The sequence below is a fragment of the Plecotus auritus genome (assembly GCF_963455305.1).
Source record: "Plecotus auritus genome assembly, chromosome: 5".
Taxonomy (NCBI): domain Eukaryota; kingdom Metazoa; phylum Chordata; class Mammalia; order Chiroptera; family Vespertilionidae; genus Plecotus; species Plecotus auritus.
In genome coordinates this window covers 167,860,281-167,886,101 of record NC_137776.1, presented here as the reverse complement: position 1 = coordinate 167,886,101, position 25,821 = coordinate 167,860,281, and the positions used below count along the sequence as shown (strand labels likewise).

The window sequence follows — 25,821 nt, the reverse complement described above, 5'->3', positions numbered from 1 at the left end:
CTTTTTCTTTTTAAAAATGTTAGAGACGGGGGGGGGGGGGGGGGGGTCCTGGGGGGAGGGGTAGAGAGAGAGAGGGAGAGAAACATTGGTGTGCCCGCCCAGGAATCGAACCCACAACCTTCCAATGCACAGGATGATGCTCCAACCACTAAGCCCCACAGGCCAGCGCTTGAGGGACATTTTTGAGACTTTTGGAGGCAGTGGAACTTAGGGCTACTTGATGTCCTTTTGAGCAACCATTCAAGCATGTCTGTTTATCTCATTAAAAGTGTCCCTTCAGTACATGTAGGCCTTCTACTAGTGAGGAGCTGATTATTCTGATGTCTCTGGAAGTTTCTTTCCTGAGCTGTCATCTTAGCTGCCTCACCTTGTAGCCAAGGCAACAAGAGGCCAGCAGCTGTTTTAAACACACAGCTCCAACCCTAAGGAGCATCGCTTTTTTCACTCTAGCGAGTACTACACCTCGAACAAGGTGAGGAATTCAAACACCTATTAAAAGAATAAAGAAACACGGGGTTTTAAATCATCAGTAGACACCCTCCTGCCCTGGATTTTAACAAATAAGAATGAATGGCTCCTGTTCCCTCTGAAGGTAAGGAAACATTTACCCAGCACTCATATTTGCCAGCACTTTCCTCCTATCTTGTTTAATTCTCATAATAATCTACTATCTATACTAATCTTTAAAAACTGTGTAACAAAAGCAATAATTTAATCTTTGATTTAAAATGTCATACCAACAAACGTGACACATTGCAACCATTTTATTCATATGAAGCATGGGGTAAATCCTTTAACAGCAGTATTGATTCACTACCACGCATGTGCATTGATACCTTGGTGAAAATCATACTTGCTTCAGTCAAATTATGTGTGAATTACTTTCACTTCCACATGTATAAAACATATCTCATTGTTTATATCACATTGAAAGAACAGCACATAGTCACTTCTTTTTTTCTGGTTTAAATGTATGTAAATGCATTCATGTACAATGGATTTTTTTTACCACTCAAGGACTTCATAATATATGAACAACTTTTCAGTACACTATTTCTGCTTCATCACTTTTTAAAAATTGAAGTGGGGGTAAAAAGCAATACTGTGGTACAAAAGGCCTTTGTACAAGGTCTCTTCTGGAAACATGTTTGAAAAAAGTCATAGTCCTATAATGACTGTAATCAAGATCATCCTACAAGGACATGAACGCAGAGTCACTCTCCTGGAGAGTTTATGACCTTCTTAGGAATACTATGACCTGGGAGGAAGAGTGGGAAGACATTCTAGAGGACTCTCCTAGAGATATATTCTGAACATATTTCAATCCCAGAACGACTATAATGAAGATGACGTGATAGTTGAAATCATTTTGAAGTTTGTGTCTAGAAAGACACTCAGAATAATATAATGAAATGCTGTTAACAATGTTTTGTGAAAATATCAGAGGCCACAAAAGCAGAAAAATGTAGCACTATAAGAAAGAACACGGAAACACATTTAAAGAATAAGCACTTAACACATAAACATTTTCAATGATATCTAATAAATTTTCATGTCAAATCTTTTAACTAAACATATAAAATTTTTAAATGGCAACTTATAAATCTTCATGTTAAATCTTTTAACAAAATCCACAAATAGATTATAAAAATTGAACAATCATAAATGTCTTACGTATAAAGTTTTAAGGTAAAGTTTAAATTTCTTCATTATTCTGTTTAATCAAATACTTAAGGAATTTTCGTTACTGCAGAGGAGTAGTGGAAACATTTCTAAAATAATTCAGTTATGAAAATAATATCACGATTAAGGTTTGGCACAGTAGCATTCCAGCAATCCTCAGTCATCCACAAATGTTAGCCGTCCGGGCCCTTCATTCCTCATCCATCTCCTGTATCTCTTCCATCGAGGGTTGTTGGCCAATTTTTGCTTTAGCTCTTCTTCTTGTTCTTGTTTGTAGACCTGTAAGTATAAAAAACACTGACTTTATAATCCAAAGGGAAACATTTGTCATAAGCTTTATGGCATATTTACATTTTTCAAATATAAGTTTAGATAAAAGTGTCCAATGAATGTATTGGTTTGTCTTCTGAAGACAATGCACTAAAAATACCAAGCAGTTAAGCACTTGAACATTCAGTGTTAAAGACTAAAGAACAGCTTGTACAAGGACTAGCCCTCATTAAAATCATACACAAGCTGAGTTTAAAGGACTTAAACATTTCCTCTCTGCAATTAATGTCCAATATTAAGAATCACACTTTGTTTTTTAACGTGGTTCTCTGTAAATTTAACTGGTGGCTTTCGGTATTTGATTCTAATCAAGGAACAAAATGACCTGGTATATACATTTGTTTCCAAATTGAACTTACATCCAATCCACTTTTATCTTAAAAAATAATTATTGGTTTTTCAAAATATTTTACTGAAGTTATCAAAGAAGGTTAAATAAACCACATGGATTAAGAACAAAACATATGCATCTCTGCAACTTTCAGTGGATGTCAACTGACACTAAATGGACAAGTTTTCATAACCAGTTTCAGAGTTACATCAAATTTTACAAAGGAATTACTCCCAAATTTAGGAAGTAATGACAAGATAATCTCATATAATAACAGTAGAGGCCCGGTGCACAAAATTCATGCACTGGGGGGGGGGGGGGGGGTCCCTTAGACCGGATTGCAAGAGGGCACAGGCCAGGCCGAGGGACCCCACCAGTGCACAATCGGGGCTGGGGAGGGACCGCAGGAGGGCTCCAGGGCATGTCCAGCCCGTCTCGCCCAGTCCCCCAAACTCCAGCAGCAAGTTAACCTACCGATCAGAGCGTCTGTCCCCTAGTTGTCAGTGCACATCATAGTGACTGGTCAACCGGTTGACTGTCTGCCCTCCTGGTGGTCAGTGCATGTCATAGCAAGTGGTTGAGCGGCCTTAGCATATCAGTAGCATATTACACTTTGATTGGTTGAACAGACGACTGAACACTTAGCATATTAGGCTTTTATTATATAGAACTAGAGGCCCAATGCACGAAATTCGAGCAAGGGCCTTGGCCCCGGCCCCCGCCTGCGGCAGCTTTGTCCAAAAGGAAGGATGTCTGGTCTGATTAGCATATTACGCTTTTATTATTATAATTAATCCCAGAATAGTACTCTATGAAGGATAGTTTTGTGAATTAGGCTGCTTAACCTACTTTAAAAAGAAAACTTTTCAGATAATTTTGGAGCAAAATAGTATGTTACCTTCCATTTTTATGTTAGTGATAATCAGGCTGAATATAATTACTTGCCAAAACATTCTGGCAATTCTTAGTAAGTTAAGTTACTTAAATATAATTCAGACTAAAGCTTTACTTTTAGTAAAATCTTTTTAGAATCTGACTTATAAAAAGGAATGTCTCTGAAACTAAAAAAACAATTATAGTTCAGATTTTTTAGGAAGAGTTCACTGTTTTTTATTCCTATATTTAATATATTGACCAATTAATTTTACCCCAAAACTAACATATTATGGTGAGATTACTAGTTGCTTTAAGACTTTAGCCTGGCAACTGATCACCTCAAAGTCACTGTTGTAGCTGACAACTGTAGAATATTACACTTATTAAAATGCCCACAGTTAGAGGCATTACAGTAAATCAATTTAAAAATAAAAATAACTTTTCATATATATGTTAGTTACTATGCAGAAGAGTCTGTGCTCATTTTGTTTGGAATGAAGCTATTTGAACGAAATTTCCATCTTTTATACCCTCTCTCTGTGTTTTGTTTTTTAATTTCTGTGGCTAAGTTTACATGACTGGAAGGAAATTTGGGGAAGACCAAATTTTAATTAGTGCAGTTAACAGAAAGTTGTTGTGACACCCTTACAAACATACGTTATCATCCCATTCTAGTTTAACACAACAAATTAATCATCCTTAACATTTTCAGCATCAATCAAAGTATTTAAAATTCATCTTTTAAAAAAACAAATTACAGATTAAAAATCCACTATCCCACTACCAAATATAGTCATACTTTCAATAAAAGACCTTTTTTTAAAAAAAATCCTCACCCAAGGACAAGTTCACTGATTTTTAGAGAGGGGAAGGAAAAGAGAGGGGAGAGAGAGAGAGAAACATCAATGTGAGAGAGAAACATCAATCAGCTGTCTCCTGTAAGAGCCCCACTGTGGATCAAACCAGCAACCTAAGTCTATGCCCTTGACCGGGAATCAAACACATACCACCTTTTGGTGCATAGGACGACACTCTAACCCAGTGGTCGGCAAACTGTGGCTCGCGAGCCACATGCGGCTCTTTGGCCCCTTGAGTGTGGCTCTTCCACAAAATACCAGGGCCTGGGCGAGTCTATTTTGAAGAAGTGGCGTTAGAAGAAGTTTAATTTTAAAAAATTTGGCTCTCAAAAGAAATTTCAATGGTTGTACTGTTGATATTTGGCTCTGTTGACTAATGAGTTTGCCGACCACTGCTCTAACCAACTGAGCTACACCGGCCAGGGTAAAAGTAAGATGTGTATTCATTATTTAGCTCTTGGATTTCAGAAATTTGAGCACTTCTGTGATCCTTATCACACACCTAATTTTACCTTGGTATGCAAGGTGACATAAAAATCCCAGAAGACTTGTTACTCACCTCATAATTCTCCTTTATCCAGAGCTCCCTCTTAAGAAAAGTTTCTTTTTGATGATCTTCTAGACTATCAAACTGAGACTTTGACATCTTCATAGATTTACGTATGAGATATAGTCTTTCTTCTTCCCCATACTCTTTGCCTTTGATATTAAAATTATAGACCCACCGGCAGTACCAGACTATATATGAGCACAGGTGAACAGGAGCTAGGAGAATTTGAAACAGGAGAAGATCACGTATCTGAGGTTTTTGATAGCCTCCCTTTATATCTACTTTACTCTTTATAATGTTCTTTATAATGTTCTCCTCCTCATCACGGATTTCCTCTTTGGATTTCTTGTTTCTGCCCTTCTCTTTGGCCTTTCTGAGCAGCCCCTGCTCTTTAGCAATCTCCATGGCTTGGATGCGGTACTTGGGCACTGTGGCCAGGTAGTTGATCGCCTTGTCGTAGCTATTCCACCAGCTGAAAAACTAGAATATTTAACAAATAAAAATGGGTGATTTTTATTACCAGAATTCATCTTGGTGAGCACCACCCCTCCCCAAAACCCATTCTGATTAAAAACAGGGCCCTCAATAACCTTACTCTGCAAGTAAAAGATACAACTGAATAATGCCTCTCTGTACAAGGCTGGTTAAGTCAGGTAAGCCCCGAGCTGAGCCAAAAAGCCATTAAATCAGACAGGAGATACCCAATGTCAGAGGTTACATAGATCAATGGAATCACACACCTTCTTCACTTCTTTACTATTTGGCTCTTCCCTACATCACTATTAAGAAATCTCGCTCTAGCCCTAGCCAGTTTGGCCCAGTGGATAGAGCATCAGCCTGCGGACTGAAGGGTCCCAGGTTCGATTCTGGCCAAGGGCACATGCCTGGGTTGCGGGCTCGATCCCCAGTAGGGGGCGTGCAGGAGGCAGCCAATCAATGATTCTCTCTCATCATTGATGTTTCTATCTCTCTCTCCCTCTTCCTTCCTCTCTGAAATCAATAAAGAAATATATATATATAAAAAAGAAATCTCGCTTTAGTTCTCTCTCAAGACTGCAGTCTACTTATTGGAGGAAGTGTTAAATGGCAAAACTAAGTGGTAAGGAACTTGTTTTAAGAAATCACAGCATATAGCCTGACCGGCATGGCTCAGTGGTTGAGGGAAAGGGAGAGAGAAACATCAATTGGCTGCCTCCTGCACACCCCCTACTGGAGATCAAGCCCGCAACCCGGACATGTGCCCTGACAGGGAATCGAACTGGCCACCTCTCAGAGCATGGGATGATGCCCAACCAACTGAGCCACATGGGCCAGGGCCCTAGTTCAGTTCCAATGACTAGCCCCAGGCGGTGTACACTAGCCCCAGGCGGTGTACACTCCAGCACATACACAGACACACACACATCCACCAATACACACCTGAAACACCGAGATGGCACACACACTGACCAGAATCACAATTCTAACGTCCACTCTGGGGGCCAGGCGCCTGCGGTAGTAGTGATAGTAATGGCTGTAGTATTCCTCTGGGTGATCCAGCATGTAGTCATAATCTTTTCGTGTTTCTTCATCCTGTAAAATAACAAGATGTCCAATTTCACAGACGTTTTCTAAAATGGCCTCAGTTTATAATCTTTTAAGTCAAATCTAGAGTTTTATAATTATGTAAGGTTAATCTGAGTAAAAGCACTGTCAAAATAAAAAAATGTCCGCCCCGCTGGCATGGCTCAGTGGTTGAGCATCTACCTACGAACCAGGAAGTCATGGTTCGATTTCCGGTCAAATCACATCCCCAGGTTGCGGGCTTGATCCCAAGTAGGGGGCGTGCAGGAGGCAGCCAATCAATGATTCTCTCTCATCATTGATGTTTCTATCTCTCTCTCCCTCTCCCTTCCTCTCTGAAATCAATAATAAAAAAAATATTTTTAAAAAATTTCCCATCCCTCTTCAAAGGCACATTAATGTGTTTCCAGAACTTTAATGTTAGCTATAAAGTGTAATAAAAAATATCTCCCTAAATTCTTGAGTATTGCACTTTAATAACAATTAATGATGCCTTTTTAGCCAGTGTTGTGCTACTAAGGATGTCTTTGTGTTCTTATAACTTAAGAGTATGTTGACACCTATTCTCACTAACTGTTGATGGGAAAAAATGTTTGTCTCTATTGTACATATTCACAATCATTTTTCAGCCTTAGGTAGAAAGCTTTCTGTTGAAAGCAATGATTAAGACAACAAAAAGCAGACGAAGCCAGTCTGTGCCTATAAAACTGAATTATGTTCATCTCAAAGAAACACCTATGCAGCATAGTGGTCAAAGTCTAGCTTTGTGACTTTGGGTGACATTTTTAGCCTCTTTTTTTTTTTTTTGTAAAATAGAGATAATAATACTGTTCTACTAATCTTACAGTGTTGTTTTGAATATCAAATAACACATTATATAAAACATGTTACAAATACACAGTACTTTACTATTACAAACCTTGTCACAGCCCAGTTCATAAACAAGGTAACATAGAAATCTTTTTTCATCATATAAACATGTTGAAAATAATTAACACTCTGAAATGCTGCTCTGTTTACAAATGTTCACAAGTAAAACATTTCTTAAAACCTCCTATAATTTTAATCAATTTGCAACAGGGATAAATGCCAGTCTTTTATTGAGCTACATTGGTTGAAGAGCTACTAAACTAGGTTATGAATTGCTTTTACCACACAGGAAACCTATTTTGTCTTGTGTCTAAAAAAATGTTAAAAACTAAAATCACAACAAATTCTTTATAAGTAAGTACACAGAAACCATTATGAAAACAAAGATCTTTTTCACCTAGAGGATTTCTTTTTTAGATGAATTCATTATTCAACGTCCATAAAGTTACAGATTCTTAGGCAAAGATATTTTAAAATCTGCACCTGGTGCTCTGCTACCAAACAGAGGTCCTGGGGTCTGTTCAGGGCCTCCTCTGAGTCCTCTAAATGTAGTTCATAGATTTCGAATAAGTTTGCTAATGACAAAAATCTCCCCTGTAGCCATTAAAGTCATTGCATATTTTCTATTAAGATTTCTGAAGTTGAATGAGCACAATTTCAGTGACAAATCTCTTTCATTACATTCCAAGTATTTTCAACTTCTGACTAGAATGTGAAATTAGATAAACTAGTACCTAGTATAGTTAGATATGGCTATACTTAAAGTCCCCATGACACTACAGAGGACCAATATGAGAACTGTGTGTGATATAAGAAGAGCTGAAATTATTTTCAAATTCACTCCTTATATGTTCATTTCTATAAAAATAGATTTTCTTGTGGCAAATGCCACACAACTCAACTATCAGTTAATTCTTTGTTCTATAAGCCATTATTATTTTCTAGAGCTGGTAACCTAAAGAGTTAAACTTTATAGGCCATAATGACAGGTCTGAAACCTAAAGCCTATATCTCTTGATAAAGCCTAGATAAAGCCTATATCTCTTGATCTCATTTTGGTACTTCAATATATCCTTTGAGAATTTTTCCATTCTTCCTCCTTTTTTTTTTTTTTTTTTTTTTTTTGCTTTCGGGGCTAATGTTATAGAATACTCTGCGTTTGGCCTGAAATCCGTGGCTTTTAACTCGGCCTCCCAATCTTGGCAGATGCCCTTTAAAAATGTATTTCTTCACACGTGATTCTTCTCCGACCAGATGAGAGGTAGCTTTGAAATTGGCTGCCACACTGAGATCAGCTCCAGCATCACTCTGTATGGGCCCTCCCCGAGCCTGGCTGTACTTCTGGTCTCAGTGTGGCTGAAATCCACTGTGTGAATGTCATACATCCAATAGTTATCCTTTCTTCTTTGTTCCTTGTCTTAGTGAAGGTTACGATCCACAGAATGCAGCCTCCCTCAAGCATGTCACCCAGATCTTCCCGGAGGGTCACCATCTTCCCACTGGTCCCTAGATTGTGACATCATCAAGTCCCGAGCTACTCTAACAGGATGGTCACTCAATGCTCACCAACCAGCAACTCCAAAACCTAGATCTGTGTCTGGTCTCTCCATTGCAATCAGAGTGGGTGTAATCAGAGCCCATGAACAAGCCCTCAAACCACCTCATTCCTGCAAAGGCTTCATTCAGGGCCAGGTCTGACTTCTCTCAGATGGTTTTCTTTTCCCTGGAGTCACCATAAATTTATGACCCAGTTTCGGTCATGATCAGAGACAAGAAGGTTGGCCACCTCCTTGTTATAGCATTTAACCAGCCAGAATCTTGACTCAGTTTATAGCTTTCCCTCAGAATGAAGAAAATGATTTTAGGCTGAGGCATAATGTACTTTAGCAGGTGTTCAAGGTTGGCACAAATTGGAGAGTTAGGAGCTCTCAACAGTCTTAAGTCAAAATCCTACTCGTTAGTAACCCACAAAGTTTAGACTCAACCTAGTAAGCACACAAGGATACCAGGAATATTAGCAAAAAGATAAGACAGAGACTAGAACCCAATTAGAGAGCTACAGGCACATACTTACTTTAACACCATATATTTATTTATTTTTTCTCCTATGTATCTTAGAACTAAGATACTCCCACATTTAAAAAAAATCTCCATGGCTAATCAGGTAAGTTAAAATTTCCTTGGCAATCAGTAAGGCCTCCATACCTGGCCCTATCTTACCATGCAACACCTCATCACTCTCCCCTCTTCTGTCCACAGCAAACATCAGATAGTAATTCCTGGGATTTAGTGTGTTTTTCCAATCCAGCATGCTCTCTCAGACCTGTCTTTGAACACAGAATTCGAACTCAAATGCCCATCCCTTTTTTCCAACCTCATGAGCTCCTACTAATCCTTTAGGACACAAATGTTACTGCTTCAGACAGAGTTAGACCACCTTATCACACCCATCACCTACTTGTTATAGCACTTATCACACTGTAATCACCAGTTGTTTTCTTTTCCTGGAGTAAGAACTGCTAGAAGATAGGTAGGGTGACTCTACCTCTGTATACCCAAGACCTAGCACAATGCCTGGCACTCAGGAACTATCATTTTAAAAAGGAGTGACATTTTGTAACTCCTTATAACTCACTATACACATCTCCCAGCCACATAGGTCTCCATCTCACCAGGAAGGCTGGATGGGTGATTATGTCACCAAAAACTTCAGTTGAGCAGACGTGACTGCTTGCTGTCACAGCTTGTGAGAGTGTGCTGCTGTGGCTTAAAGAGCTTAAACCTTAAAACAGTTTAATATCTTACCTTTCAACAAGTAGTACTTTTTCTTTCAGCAATTTTGTGGATCTTAAGGTCCCAGGGTCAGGAAGAGTCCAACTTCTTTCCAAAACCAAAACCTTTACACTTGTTTCTTCCTCCTCTCTGTCCTGAGCCTTTGCAAGCTGGGCAACAAGCTCCTGGTTTCTAATCTCTACAGGAAAAAAGGTGCTGCTGCTGGTGTCCACGCCACTCCCAATCCTCTTGGGCATATGCAGGAGGACTGGAACATAACCACCAATATCTAGATCAAAAGTGAACAAAAGGAAACCCACAAGCAAAGAAAGTACTGCATCCTTCCTTCTCTTAGGAAAAGATCAGTCCCCCCGCCCCAGAGGCAAAAATGTATTATTTCTTGCCCTTGAAAGAAATAATGAATTGTTTAATCTTAAGAAACATAAATTGCAATAATTTGATATTGCAGCCAGTTTTACATTAAAAAGTTTCCATTACACAGATAGTAAAAACCATTTTAGGATAGTAAAGGCCAGGAATCAATAATGTATGAAAACATAGTAATATTTTGTTTGGTCTTAAAAATATCTTTAATTCTTTTTTTAAGAAATACACACAAATGATCTTTTTTTTAAAAAAAAAAAAATCTGTTACCCTAAATTTTTTTTCCAGGCCATTACATCCTACTAAAGATAATGAAAATTAACTACTATCAGTTTCATTTTTCTTCTTGTTCCCTGCCCGCTAGCCACTGTGTCTTCTCTTCTCAGTCTACATGTGATCTCAACAACTCCCATGATTCATAGCATCACATATACATAGTACACTCACACTTGTCCTTCCTGTGTCCACCTATTTTCAAGTATCTCCTGGACATTTCCTAAATGTAACAGAAATATCTTAAATTCAACATGCTCCAAACCTAAATCTGTTCCTCTGTGTTTCAATGAATAGTATAGTATCATCATCAACTTGGTTAACTGAGCTTTTAAAAACTTCAGTTCTTTTCAATTCAACAAATTATTATGCAAGGCATTAAGCCTTGTGTTGAAGTCAAAAGAGGGTAAATAAACCAATAAGATAAGGTCCGAGGCTTAGGAACTCTCCCGCCGAGAAGCATCTAGTGAGCAAGAAAAGCACAATTTGATGTGCAAAGGAATAAAGGACTGACTCCACCCGAGACCACTGGTAATGGGAGTGACAGAAGAGGCAGAGTGAGTGCTGGTTTTGAAAAGCAAGGAAGGTGTGGTAAAACCTGTCCCAGGCACAGAGAACAGCCAGTGTTGGGTACAGAAGAACCTAAGAATACAGCAGATTTAGTGAAGCTGGAGCTCTGGGGAAATTCAAAAAGAAGGGAGGGGCGAATGTGGCCAGGAAGGTAGGTTTGGGTAAGAACTGGAGAGGATCGGATATGCCATGCTAAGATGTTAGGCTGTTATTGTCTGTGCCAGTCAAAAATAAATGTTTTCAAGTACGAGACCAATGGCACTGAGAAGAAAGAAGTATGTATTTTTGAAAGATAACTGATAGTATTGTAAAGAATGGAACGAGGGAAAAACAGGTTTTAGAGACTAAGAAGTAGAATGAATAGGACTTAATGATTAAATTAATCACATGACAGTGAAATTTTTAATTATAGTTACTGTGTGAACCATGTTACTCTTAAGATAAAGAACAGAGGATGAAGACAGCAAACGTGGAGAAGATTTGAGGGGAAACTGTGGAAAATTTTGAAATGGGGAGAAAATAATTATGAGACATCTTGACAATTCTTGGAGTCTCCAGGGATTATCTAGTCCTGTAGGAGAGGTTCGCCTTTGTCTTTGAAAAGTCTGTTTTAACTTTGTAGAGACAGAACTAACTTGCAGAAAACTGGAAGTCGTGCAAATAATTCTTGCTCAGAGAAAGACAAACTGTGCTGGTGTAATGCTATTGACCATTGTCTTGTCACACTGGCCAGTTTTATAGGCAGGTCAGCAGTCCATGTCTATGGACTATAAATATGTGGCATTTTTTTTTTTTTTACTTTTGAACCAATTTTAATATCTTACTGGCTCCCTCATTCATTAATGAGTTAAATAATATCTGATACATGTTCATTTTGTATTTGTCTGAGTCATAATTACATTGTATTTTTAAATTTATGCTTTAACAAAGATTAACAAGACTGATTTCAGACATTTTTAATTTGGGGCACCTGTGCTACAGATGAGAGACAACTGAAAATATGGACTTAGAAAACACAGATATTTTAGAGCTGTCAAGGATTTAGTTAAGTTTCATTAGGCAAAGCTTAAAGAAAAAGAGGAGTACCAAAGGGATAAAGCTCTAAGGAAAAGCCATGTTTAAGGTGTAGGCAGAGGAAAAGAAGACTCTAAAGACCAAAGAGACACGGCTAGAAAGGTACGAGAAACATGAGTACTGCATCAAGGGAGTCAGGGAGAATATCTTAAAGAACTACACGGTCAACAGCATCAAATGCCACACAAAGTTCCAGGAAGAAGAATGCAGAGCCCTCAGATCCGAGGCTGAGTGCACTGTTCACCTAAGACCAGTTCTGGTACGTGGGCTGATGTACATGTCCATCTCCGACAGCTTGAATGAAAGAAAGATGAGGAAAGACAGTCAAAAGTGAAAAAAGAAGGAAGCTGTGGCCACAGATTTAATGGGGGGAGGGGGGCCCTCAGAGGGAGAATTACCTGAACGGAATGCAGAGAGAGTCTTAAGTTCCCAAAGAGGAATGATGAGATTCCAGAAGACGGAAATAATCAGTTCAGTCACCAGTGCTTTCCTGCCTTCCCCAACCATCCTCAAAATTGTGCCCAGAATTTCCTTTCTGAATCAAACATCAGACTCGTGTTACTCATCCACTTTGAAACCTCTGGTAACTATTCAATACTTGAAGCTCAAATTCCTGAACACAGCTTAAAGGGTTGTTCACCATGGGATCCCAGACTGTGTTCCAGGCTCCGGAAACATTCTCCCTACGATGCACCAGACAGGCTTCTTACCTACAAGGCTATGAAAAGATGCAAGAAGGTCTTTGCGCTGTGACTATCTCAAAACGTTCTGCTTACCCATGATAAATCTGCACAAGCTCAATTAAAATGTCAAGTGCTCGGTTTCTGCCTACAATTATATCATCTCTAGTTTTTGAGTTAATCAAAAGCTCTGCTTGGTTGTTGATAACATCATGTGTCAGATGGACACAGCACTAGAATGGAATACATCTGGTATATAATCAACCTTGGCCATAAATAGGGTATAGAAGAGCTGAAATTAAGGGATCGGTAAAAAATAAACAACACTTATGGGTTCACAGCAGAAGCAGCAAATGTGGCACATAAGGTACCACACCCTTCTGGGGCCATGGGAGAAATCACTATCAAACTCATCATCTTTCCCACTGAATCCAGACAAGGCCTCAGAATATTCACAAATGTCCAGGGAGTCGTGACCAGACAGAGTTGGCGTGTGAAATAAAGACTACTGCTCTCCAGCTGTTTGTCAGCATCACAACTGTTAGAGAAATTTATATAATTTCTATTATTTTTATGAATACTAAATTATTATGGATAACTGATTAAAATCTGGATTGATGCTGGGAAAGAAAAATAGTAATCTAATACGTGCAGTTCATTTCCTCCGCCTCCCCCAAAAAAGAGTCCCTGGGAACCAAATGATAAAAGTGATCCTTGGTGGAGAAAACCCTCACCACTGTAGCACCTCACCAAACTACCTCTCTCTCCGGGAGCAGGCCCCACACTCAGGACTGCATGTTGCTGTTGATCAAGTTTTTCCTCTACTGACATGTCCCTTCGTCGTCAACCTTGGTGTTTGTTCTAGATCCAGATCAAAGAGCACACCCTTCTCCGCCCCCCTAATCCCTCAGCTGCTGCGATAGAATCTACACTCATTTTTATTATGTAACTTAAATACCCAAACAATAAGTATCTGTCTCCTTGTTATAATAAAGGCTTGATGCAGGAACTGTACCCTTTTCGCGGTGATGGTCTCCTCCCCCAGCCCGGTCAGTACTGGTTACAGAAAGGGGTAAGAAAATACACTAAGGGAGAACAATAAACAGTGACATAAAAGGGCAGGGAGTTCAGAACGCCCCTTTTTGCCAAATGCTTCCTAAGTGCTAAAGCTTTGCCGCATCCATCAGACTGGTGAGAAGGAACCAAAGTGCTCCTGTGACTCCCGCACACCCCTCACTTATCACAGGGCCTTCATGCAACACTTCGAAGACCTTTCCTATGTTCTTCTCGTGTGGTCTCGAGAAATGCAGTCACATTCTGCTATTTTCTCTTTTTCTACCATAGTTTTTTTTAAGTGCATCATTCCCACCGATTCCTTTATCTGCTTATTTTTATGCCATCCTTCTTATTTTATCCAATTCCTATTTATATTAAAAAATGAATTAATGTTCTGATGTAAAAACCTTCAGAACACAATTTCTCCAGAAAAAAATAGAAGTGCAATTTTTCTCCCATGCAGGAATTTCTCATTCATACCCAACCAATCAACTTTATCTGTACCACTCTTTAAAACCACAATTAATTTGGGATAAAATGCCAAAGTAGGCTTCACATGCCAATGTCAAAAACTCCAGAAGTCCACTTTCGATTTCCGTTCTATCTGATGTGCCAGACACTGTGCTAGGTGCCGCGGATACACACACAGACAAGCTGAGGAGCGGGGCTTAGTGGCGAGGGGTGAAGGGCTTCAGTATTTACAGTGCAGTGTGATAAGTGCTATATCCACACAAAAAGACCCAGGGTTGACACAGTGCGTGACAGTCCGTTTACTGAACTTCCCAAGTCCATGATTCCCTGAATCCCCAGCAGTGAAATACACTAAAAACCATTTCATTGTCTTCACTCATTATGCAGCAAATATAAAGCAGTGGGTGAGATCCTAACCGTTTGAAATCCTGCTGAAATCTGGAATTTTAAGTTATTTTTTAAATTAAATTTATTGGGATGACAATGGTTAATAAGGTTATATAGGTTTCAAGTCAGACAGAGAAAGTTCAGAACCATATGCTTTCACTCATTCGTGGGATATAAAGCCGGGATTTTAAGTTATTTGAGAACATGATCTAGGATGACTTGCAGTGCCTCTGCCTCCCCCCATAACCCATCCTTCTCTTGGCGTTTTCTCATCTCTCTATGCACAGATAGAATCTTGGTTGCTAAAATAGCAATGATAGAATCTCTGTTGCTAAAATAACAATGACGAAGAACCACTTTCCCTTTCCATTGAAGACTGTACACGTTGCCCTAGCTGGTTTGGCTCAGTGGCTAAGCATTGGACTGTGCACTGGAAGGTCCCGGGTTCGATTCCGGTCAAGGGCACATGCACGGGTTGCAGGCTTAATCCCCAGTAGGGGCCCTGCAGGAGGCAGCCGATCAATGATACTCTCTCATCATTGATGTTTCTATCTCTCTCTCTTCCCCTTCCTCTCTGAAATCAATAAAAATATATTAAAAAAAAAAAAAAAAGACTTTACACTGTTTCCCCTGCTGGAGCTGAAACTCTGAAAATGATGTCTCCCCGAGTGGAGCTGAGCAGAGCAGCAAGGAGCAGAGCAGAGCTGTCTAGCTGGAGAAGTGGCTGGGCCCGGGGCCACCTACCAGCCGTGCTGTGTCACAATTGAGCTGTTTGCACTAAAACTGTCCTTCTTCATCACACCCCAAACTGGAGGCTCTTGTTGGTATTGAACTGACACCAGCGACCTTCAGTTGACACCATGTCCTGACTCCGTTCAGAAACCAAGGCATCTGGCACCTGCACGAGCCCCTTATGCTGGAGTTAGCTTTCCTGCAGTAAGTCGTCTCAGATCCAAGATCTCCCACTCTTGCGGATGAGGTCTCGGAGACTATTCGGTTTAGGTGGGGGACCCTCATCCGGTGACCTTGGTTCACCCCTTTGGACCTAGAGGGCCCCTCCACACCATTCGGGTTTGGTGCCGAGGAGGAGTACCCCTCAGTCTTTTTTTTTTTTTTTTAATATATTTTATTGATATTTTTTACAGAGAGGAAGGGAGAGGGATAGAGAGCTAGAAACATCGATGAGAGAGAAACATCGATCAGCTGCCTCCTGCACACCTCCCACTGGGGATGTGGCCGCAACCAAGGTACATGCCCTTGACCGGAATCAAACCCGGGACCCCCCAGTCCGCAGGCCGACGCTCTATCCACTGAGCCAAACCGGTTTCGGCATCCCTCAGTCTTGTTGGGCACCAAGGAGAGTATTCTCCAGGGAAGGCTTTGCTTCTTGGAGTCTGGTACCCAGGGAGGATATCCTCCAGGTTAGGACTAGGCCTCATCCATAAGATCTGGGAGGGTGCTCACACTGACAGGCCCTCAGAGGGGCACCGCCCCAAAGGAGTGCAAAATGGGTAACCCATGCTCTAAGCTTCACATGCCCATCAGCCACCGCCTGGGACTCCGGCTGATTACATGTACCAAAACTATGGTCCAGAGAACTGCAAGTGGCTAGGACCCTGGACAAAGATCACACAAGATGATCTGAAGCTCTGTTGGCAAGACGGGCTCTTCTGCAACCCCAAGGCCTGTTTGTTTATGTGTGCTCAACAGAACAAAGAGAAGGCTGTCCCTCCCAGAAACCATGGCATGCTTTTTTTGGAATCTGGTACCTTGAGAACTCTAAATAAAGTCAAGAGGCTACTACCACCTCCCTTAAGAAAAACAATAATTCTAAACGGGGTAAACGCCTTGATAAATTAAAAAAGAAACCACTGCTGGCAAAACTGGAAAACTTTTCCTCTGACCCTTGTGCTTGTGACTTGAAAACCAGGTTTACTAATGAAACCTCCGGTGATCCCTCACTTTTCAGCTCCTCCTCCCTTACCTACCAGCTTGCCTACCCTCCACCTATCCTCCCTCCCACCGTTGTCTCCAGGTGGGCAGCAGACATCTGATGCTTAGACTGCACCTGGGGAGCCATTTTTTTCAATCTTCCCCCAGGAAAATCTGCCCCTTTTAAAACTCAGGACTTTGGAGGCCATTCTCTTTACTTTTGGAGCTTGTCGACTTTATTGTGGACACCTGCTTTCTACTTCTTTTGTTTGTGTTTGTTGATAAGCCCACCTTAAGGAGAAACTTTAAAGGAGAGAATCTCAAAGCTCTCAGACACAATGGAATGCATTCTTTGATTTAAACAACAACAGCTTTAAAGGAATTCTTACTGCATGCAAAAACTTTTGACCATATAAGCAAAACCTCAACTCGGTCCATCTGCCAGAGACATACTTGAATCCATAATTTTTCTTTTGGGATTTGTATTGTGCTGTCTGTGTGTTTATGTGCGTCTATGTATGTCTGTTATAGATATGGTCTATTTCTATCGCTAGATGGTACTGCCAAATTCTAATTTAGATTGTAAAAGGGCCTTATTCAATAGGTTTAAAATAAATGAGCACTCATAGAAACTAGAGAAATAACAGAAACTAATGCAATTGCTTTTAAAGTGCATATGATCTAAGATTAATCTTCAGTAAATAAAAACTAGCTTAAGGATATTGGTTTAATTAAGGAGATGTAGTTGTCCACTGCTCTTTAGCTTTGGGACTAACAGACCAGATGGGAAACCAGGTAAATAATTTGGAGCCTTAATGTGTCACTTTACAAGGCTAGAAAGGGCACAAGATGCCTCAGATCAAGATCCATTTGTGACAAAGTCCATTAGGATGTTATGGTGATTGAAAAGGATTCACATAGAGAATAAGATGTGCTCTTGGTAAAAGAAGGTAAGAGGAATGGAAATACATTTTTATTGAAGAAAATAAAAGTAATTGTGTCCTAAAGTAAATGATGGTTCTAAATTTTTTTTAAAAAAGACAGAATAAAAGATAGAAGTTTATGAAAGTTGCAGAAAGTTTGTGTGTGTTGCAGAAGGATCATGGAAAAGAAATCTTGAAAAAGAAAATCTTATATGTGGTCAAACTAAGGTTGGAATGGATTTATTTACGTTAAAGTACTCTGACACAGAACTGGTATTTGGGTTTCTCTGTTTAAAGGACAAAAGTTTTTTAAGGGAGAGTAAAGATGTACTCTGATGGCTTAGGTAAATCAAACCTTAATATTTAAAGAGCTAAATTTTACATTTAAGCATTTAACTTTCTATAATTGCTTACAGTTTTTTAAGTGAATGATGAAATGCCTAACTAAAATAAGGGAATCTCTAGTCACAAAGGGGGAAACAAAAGTGATGAGGCCAATTTGACGTTTGGAAAATGGATTTCAAGGATAAAAATGTGCTAATGATGATGCATTCTCCTTGGGTGGAGCGTTCCCACATCAAAGGGCTACGCCATAACAGTTACTAAAATACTTCTGGAAAGGATGTTTCCTGCGTGCGAAGTCCCTACAGAGTCCCATAGAGGTCAGGGAACCCATTTTAATGTCACATTCAATACCAGATATGCAATCTTGGCTAATACTGGAGCATTTCCATTGCACTTATTATCCCGTCCTCTAGTTTTAGAGAATAAACTGACAAGATAGGTAAAAGTCAATTGGTAAAACTTGTTGAATTTTTCATCTGCTTTGGCTTAAAGCCTTTCCCTTGGTATTGCTTAAGGTCAATTCCTTTTGGTATTTATTGATTGTCCCCTTCTAAAATGGTTACTGGAAGGCTTATCCTATGAAGCTAGATCAGGGGATGTGGGAAACTGCCTTCTTTTAACTTACTGCAAAGAACTTACAAAGGCCCTTGAAGTTAATGCAAGCTCAGAGAACAACTTTCCACAGCGTGCTGCCGGGAGACCACACCGAACATCCTGGCCTACAACATGGATACATGGTCCGTCAAAAAGACATCTCCACACGGACTCCCTCCAGCTTCCCTGAAGTGGACCACACCAAGTACTGTTAACTAAGGCCTGAGTCGCAGGTTAAAAGGAAACATGAATTCATTTTAAAAGGGCCCCAAACCTGAATCTCATTCACCCAAATGAACACCCCAGACTATAGAGACCTCAAATTAAAGTTATTCAGAGCTTGGCTTTTGCCTTGACAGTTTTACAATAAAGGTCTCATCTTTCAGTCTGTATATACTTTGCTGGAAGAGATCATTATGCCAAGAAAATTTTCTATTCCATTGGTATTTCTTAAGTAACTATTAATACCATTGTTTTATAAATGGATTAAACTAACTCACAGACTGGCAGCTTTCTTTGAAATTCTTCTCTCTCCTTTCTGGGCCTATTTTAATCTCGGCCTGTAACTTGTGAATGCCTATCTAGAATTGTTTAAACGATTCCAGTTGGGTCCCAATCAGCTCAACAAGGGACTGTCATGAGTATCACTGACGTAAGGTAAACGTTAACAAACTAAAGTGTTGTAGAGGGAAAACCACACAGGCAAATCCCTCTAAAGGTTCCCTTTACACAAAGCTGAGACGTTAGGAGAGAAATGTTAAAGGAAAATAATTACTCAGATAATAACTTATACATGAGTAGGGAGCTTTCTTAGATTACTTTGAAAAGTAATGTGCCAGAGACTCCCCCTAAGTGTCCTTCATAATAGGGTAGAATTTGACCCAACTATTACCTCACAATTTGTGCCTTTGCTGCAATTCTTTCATCCAGAGATTTCAAAGTGTTCTTACAAATGTAAATTAACAAATCTCATCATCACTTCTCTTCACAGAGATGGTTCACTGAAGTAACACAGAAATTTACCTAAATGGCCTACTCAAGGTCACCTGAGAAGTCCTCTGTGTCATCTGCTGATGGATATTCAAAGTGTAAAAATACCCTGCAGCCTCATTGCAGATCCAAATTCACAGCATCCTTTGGCAAGTCCCACTGGAGGGACGAATCTTTACAGCAAGGCTCCTACCTTCCCTCAGCTTCACCAAGCGCCCACATACCGGGAAACCCAGACTTCAGCCCCCCTCTTTCCTATCTTAATTGCACTAAAAGCTGAGTGAGGACAGAACACTTTTTCTGAGATGTTTTTATTAATCGCTTTGATTTAATAGTTGGCCATATCTTCTTTAGTTCCCCCAAAGTCTTCTATTAATCCAGTCAACAAATATTTATGAAACACATATTTTGTTGCCACTCACTGTGCTAGACACAGGGGACACTACAGTCATGCCCCTCCTTCATGGGCAGGACAGACAGTAAACAAGGACCAGCCCCACTGTGGTCAGTGCTATGAAGATGGCAAACGTGAGCTGGAGGAGGTACGTGGGAATGGATGGAGCAGGGAGAGCCCTCTTGTTGATGTATGGAGCCTGGGGTTAGTTCTGTACAGGATGGTGACAGGGACCCTAACAGTTGTGGGGGAGGACTTTTTGGAACTGAAGCAGCAGGTATAGAATGAGCGCTTCCATGTACCACACCTGTGTCTACAGAATGTCAAAACGTTTTTAAAAAATAATGACCTTCAACCCCAGCAAAAGAAGAACCCTGGAATATATAATGAAGGGCCCTTGGCTCAATATGGGCTAGGAGGAGGAACTCTGGCCTAAAGCGAGCCACCCTGGGGCCACATGGACCCCCAAGTAACAGAGATAATGAAGAACCTGGGATTTGAGTGGGACGAGATCCAGGAATCAGAAACAGAAAGAAGTACAACACATACCTGATCTTAATAAGTTCCACGGAATACAAGGTGAAGGGCCCACTATCAGGGTAAGACTTGGCACTCTCCTGACCCCAACAGTTGCAGTCCTTCCCCCGCCTGAGAGGTTCTGCCATCAGAGAGAAGACCAAAGAGCCTGCCATCCACCTGCCCAGCCTGGAGTCAGGGACAGCCACCCCTGACCCAGCCCTCCAGCGTGGCCTTCCACCCACAGCAGCAGCAGCTGTGGTGGCGCTCCGAGAGAACCAACAACAAAAACTCTTTCCATGCTGAGCAGCCTGATGGTGGACCCTAGTTCTCCCTCTGGCCAGTCAGGGCCAGCAGGGGTGGCTGGGAGGGTCTTCAGTTTCCTATTAAGACTCATGCACTGTAAGCCATCCACTAAGAAGCAGCATGTCTAAAGGACGAGTCAAGCCAATATAATTTTTACAACTGTGGATGGCCAACGCAGGGCCACAGTCAACGACTCTGAGGGAAGTCAAGCTACACTCGCTGCATTTTAAATGCTGAACTTCAAGGTGCTGAGCTTCATTTCAGGGAGGTCAGCCAGAGGCTGGATGCAAACAGCTGCAGGTCAGAGTGGTGCCAGAAATACATGCTGCGTGTGCAAAACCCTGTGAGTGAGAGGGTTCATATCAGGAAGGCATCCAGAACCTCCATGGCGTTCAGAAGCATCTTATCCAAAATTCTTGCTCAGCTTGGAGGACGGCCTGGAGCCCTCTGGGGGTCAAAAGGAGAGGCCGCCACGCCCTCCCTGTGGGTCCACCCCTTGGCCTCCACTTGAATGAGACTTCAGAGAATGAACTGTTCTTTCCTGGGCCCTTCTCCCTGGCCCTGCTATTGTTTTCTACCATTTTGGGGGGTTTTATTAAAGTATTTGGTTCTGTCAAAACTTGTAATAAACCTGATGCTTCAGGAAAAAAACAATAACGATGACTTATTGTGATACTATATCCTTGTCTTACCAAATGTATTTAAATAACATTAGTGTATTTATTTTTTAACAACCACCATCTAAAAAAAAATCTCAAAAAGGCATTTATTTGACCAAGACAACCTTAGCATCATAAATCCACTAAATCTTACACACATATATTCCCATCTGGTGAAGTATTATGAACATTCAGAGATCCTTGGCTTTAGAAGTTTTGATGGAACATCACTTAAGGTTATGAGTATATAATATAGCTTCTTATATATGTTAAAATTACTAAGAGACCCTAACAGTCTAACCACTATGCTGTATACCTGAAACTAATACAGAATACTATTGAATATAAACTAATTGAAAAATTAAAAAAATAATAATAAAAGAAACTCAAACACACCAATAATAAGAGAAATTAAGGCTATGAAAAAAATTAGGGGGAGAAAAAAGGCTCCTAACTCCAACAAATTTACAACTAAATTATTTCAGATTTCAGAGAGAAACAACTTCTGTTAGCTACACTGTTTGAGATGAAATTTACCTGTGCATCCTACAAAGCAAATATAAAATCAACCTTTTCCTCCAAACATATGCCAGCAACTACTGAACACGGTGGTGAAGGGCACAGTCTTCCCAGTCCCCTCCCTCCTTTTTGGCTGGCTCCGTAGATAAGTACAACTCTCACAGGGTGTAATGTTATTCTTCATGGAGAAAGAGCGTATAAAATAGCAAACAATTGAAATGTGGCCCCTTGTCTGCAGTTGCTGCTCCAGATGAGATGTCAAATTCTAGATGGGCTTCTGCATTTCGTCTTCATTCCAGAGCCACTGGAACACACCAACTTCCCTCCACTCTTCTTTCTATCTGACCTCCTAATAACAAAGGCCATGTGCACCTCTCATTCTTCACAAGCTCTGTCCAGCCTGCAGATATAATCCCTGCAAAAACAGTAACACCCCCATTGCCTCAAGAGCTAACTTGGAAGGCTGAGGCCATCTAAACTGAATGGCCTCAGTTCATTGGATCTTTGAGTTACCCAGAAATGATACTCCCTGGCACATTCTCACAACTTTCCAGTATGACAGAAATAAAATCACACCACCCTGTTTGTTTTTAATATCTTCGACACAAAGCAAGTCACAGTCCTTTTCCTTATTCCAGGTGAACAAGTTTTTGTTTGTTTGTAAGTTTCCTGAGGTGTTCCAATGAAAATGGAATCCATGTCTATTGCTATATATTTAAAAAGGGACTCTTCACAGAGCTCGGCTAAGTCTGATTTTCAAGGGTCCAACTATCTTTAGACATCCTTTACTCTCCAGATAATTTCTATTCTCTTGCAGTAATACCATAGGACAGTGGTCGGCAAACTCATTAGTCAACAGAGCCAAATATCAACAGTACAACCATTGAAATTTCTTTTGAGAGCCAAATTTTTTAAACTTAAACTTCTTCTAACGCCACTTCTTCAAAATAGACTCGCCCAGGCTGTGGTATTTTGTGGAAGAGCCACACCCAAGGGGCCTAAGAGCCGCATGTGGCTCGCAAGCCGCAGTTTGCCGACCACGGCCATAGGACACTCCCGCACTCCCTCCTCCATCGGTACAACTGCAATTTCGTTTTCCTGTTTGGAGGCTTAGTAGCTACCACAAACCTCTGGTGGGAATCAAGAATGAGAGTGTTCCTTTCTCCAGACATACTCGTTTTTAACTGCCCAAAAGTTCCCTGTTCGTGAGTGGACAAGTCCTTTTAATGCACTTTTTATAAGCTGACAAACCAATGCTAAACTTTAGAGGCAACTATTACAGATCTGCCGGATCAGCCTCTAAATTTGTCTCTTTGAGAAAAATGTCCGGAGTATTTAGATCTTGAGTTTCCTCCCGGCAAGAATTTCTCTACTGTCTCTATTCCTTGGCCCTTGTTGGCACTTGTTTTACTAACATGTTTACCATTCTCAGGCCAAACATACCCATCTCCAACCACAGCAGAAGGCACAGTTGCTAGTGCTTCTGCTGCCCTTTCTTCTGGAAGTTCTCTATCTACCCGTGCTTCCTGATAAGCCCCCAGGGCCTTGGAGGGCCAGCAGCAGGCTTTCGGGTGGCTGTTTTGGACCACTATCTTTCCTCCCGGAAGAAAAACTCGAAAAACTCAGACTGGGGCTTCATAGGCTGGCTGCCCTGGATGGAGAAGTTCTTTCCCATTTTTCTAAAGTCTTCCCTCAATTACTCTTTTTTTTTTTTTTAATATATTTTATTGATATTTTACAGAGAGGAAGGGAGAGGGATAGAGAGCTAGAAACATCGATGAGAGAGAAACATCGATCAGCTGCCTCCTGCACACCTCCCACTGGGGATGTGCCTGCAACCAAGGTACATGCCCTTGACCGGAATCGAACCCAGGACCCTTCAGTCCGCAGGCCAACGCTCTATCCACTGAGCCAAACCGGTTTCGGCTCCTCAATTACTCTTTATCCTAAATGATAGGCAGCTAAACCCTCTGGCCTCAGTACACTCTTCCCCCCAACCCCCACCCCAGGACCATTCCTCAGTTAACTGCCAATAAAAATTATAACCCCAACAAAATGCAGTGAAAATGTAGTGAACTAGGCAAGCTCATTTTATTTATTTTTAAATACGTTTTTATTGATTTCAGAGAGAGGAAGGGAGGGATGGAGGGAGGGACAGACAGAAACACCAATAATAAGAATCATTGATTGGCTGCCTCCTGCATGCCCCCTACTGGGGATCAAGCCTGAAACCCTGGCATTGATCTGTGACCTCCTGAGCTACACCGGCGGGGCTAGGCATGCTCATTTTATGACTCCATACTATGCAAACTGCTCTGGGGAGCATGAATGCAGAGCCTTTAACTCCTTGACTCAGTATTTTCAGCTCTGGAAAGCTAATCTGGAAAAATAATCCATGGTTAAATTATTGTATACCCACTCAAAGTAGTCATTAAAAGCAGACTACATAGCAACATGAAAAACTGGCCTCAAAAATAAAAAGAAACACATACAACGGCAATTGCAGTTACATTAGCACGATGACGATGGGGCCTTTGAGACAGAAACATTTCCATCAAATATGATTTATACTTTGTGATTTCTTATATGGTTTTTTTGCCTTGGTAGAAAACAGGATCAGGCTTCGTCTCCCGCTCCCCAGGGACTCAGTGAAACCTTTGTCCAATGCACACATACAGAATATTTCCCACTGGAAACTCTCCTCTTGGAGTCTAGAATCCCAATTCATTAAGCCCCTATTTCCAGGCCCTATGTAGGGGGTTTCTCACACTTATTTATCCTCATAAAAAGCCTGTGGGTAGGTATCCTGGCCTTAATTTTACATATGAAGCAGCAGCTACTCAGCATATTAAGTCACTACCCAAGGTCATACTGGGCGCCACAGCCCAGAGACAAACATCGGGTCTTCTGGCGGGCTGTTCATTGCTCTTGTTGGTGTTTTCTCGATCCTTAAACCCAAGCTGAGTGTCACAATGAAGACCATGCCCACATGGGCGCTATCACACCATCCTCCAATGTGGAAGACCTCTCCTGTGTCTCCATCACAGGTCCCGGTGCCGATCATGACTCTGCCTCCCCGGTGTGAGCTGCACGTTATTAAAACGCTTTCACGAAGCCGTAAGATGCCCAACATATGGCCTGCCTTGCATGACGAGGGCTGTCACAGGAAGGAGCGGGCTGGCTGTCCCCCTAAGGCCAGAGGGGTTTCCTAGCTTTGTCAATGGGCCGTGGGGCTCTTCTCACCCAGGGCCACGTGGGAAGGCGCGAGCATCCGACCGGTCGTAGGGGCTTCCGCGCCCGGGGCCGGAGGAGGGGGGGTGCGAAGCACCTCGCTCCACGGGCCAGGAGCCGAGGCGCCGCGCGCCTCCCCCAAGAGTCCCCGCAGCCCACCCGTGACCCAAGGCCTCACCTTGAGCGTTTCGTAGGCGGTCGCCACCAGCAGGAAGGCCTCCTCGGCGCTCTGCGGCGTGCGCCCGGGGCCCTGGTCGCCGGGCTCGGGCCGGTAGCGATCGGGGTGGTAGCGCCGCGCCAGCTGGCGGTAGGCCCGCGCGATCTCCGCCTTGCTGGCGGCGCGGCTCACGCCCAGCACCTCGTAGCAGTCCCACGTGCCGCAGTACAGCCCCTCCACCAGGGCCCCCGCCGGCCGCGCCAGCAGCAGCGCCAGCAGCAGAGGCGGCAGCAGCAGCACCCAGCGCCCGCCCGCGTCCCCGGCTCCCCGGCGCACAGCGAGCGGCGCCGCCATGCCGGCCTTGGCCGCGGTTCCACCGCCCCAGCCGCGCTCCCGCACGCCGCCGCGTCCAGCTCCAAGTCAGCAGGAGCCGCCTCCGCGCAGGCGCACTGGGCGCCGCTGCAGCCACCACGCTCTTCGCGACCGTTGCTAGGGAAGGACGCCTCAGTCAGACCGCAGCTTCCGTTT

General features: G+C 41.9%; 1 protein-coding gene across 1 annotated transcript; it reads right to left on the bottom strand.

Moving 5' to 3' along the window:
• Positions 1-749: 749 nt before the first annotated feature.
• On the bottom strand, positions 750-25,741 carry LOC308249689 (dnaJ homolog subfamily C member 25). The gene is made up of 4 exons (XM_080671415.1): positions 25,315-25,741; positions 6,047-6,199; positions 4,637-5,107; positions 750-1,962 (listed from the first exon to the last, which is right to left on the bottom strand). Exons 1-4 carry the CDS (start codon positions 25,645-25,647, stop codon positions 1,840-1,842), a joined length of 1,080 nt encoding a protein of 359 aa, XP_080527541.1. The 5' UTR covers positions 25,648-25,741; the 3' UTR covers positions 750-1,839.
• Positions 25,742-25,821: the final 80 nt, after the last annotated feature.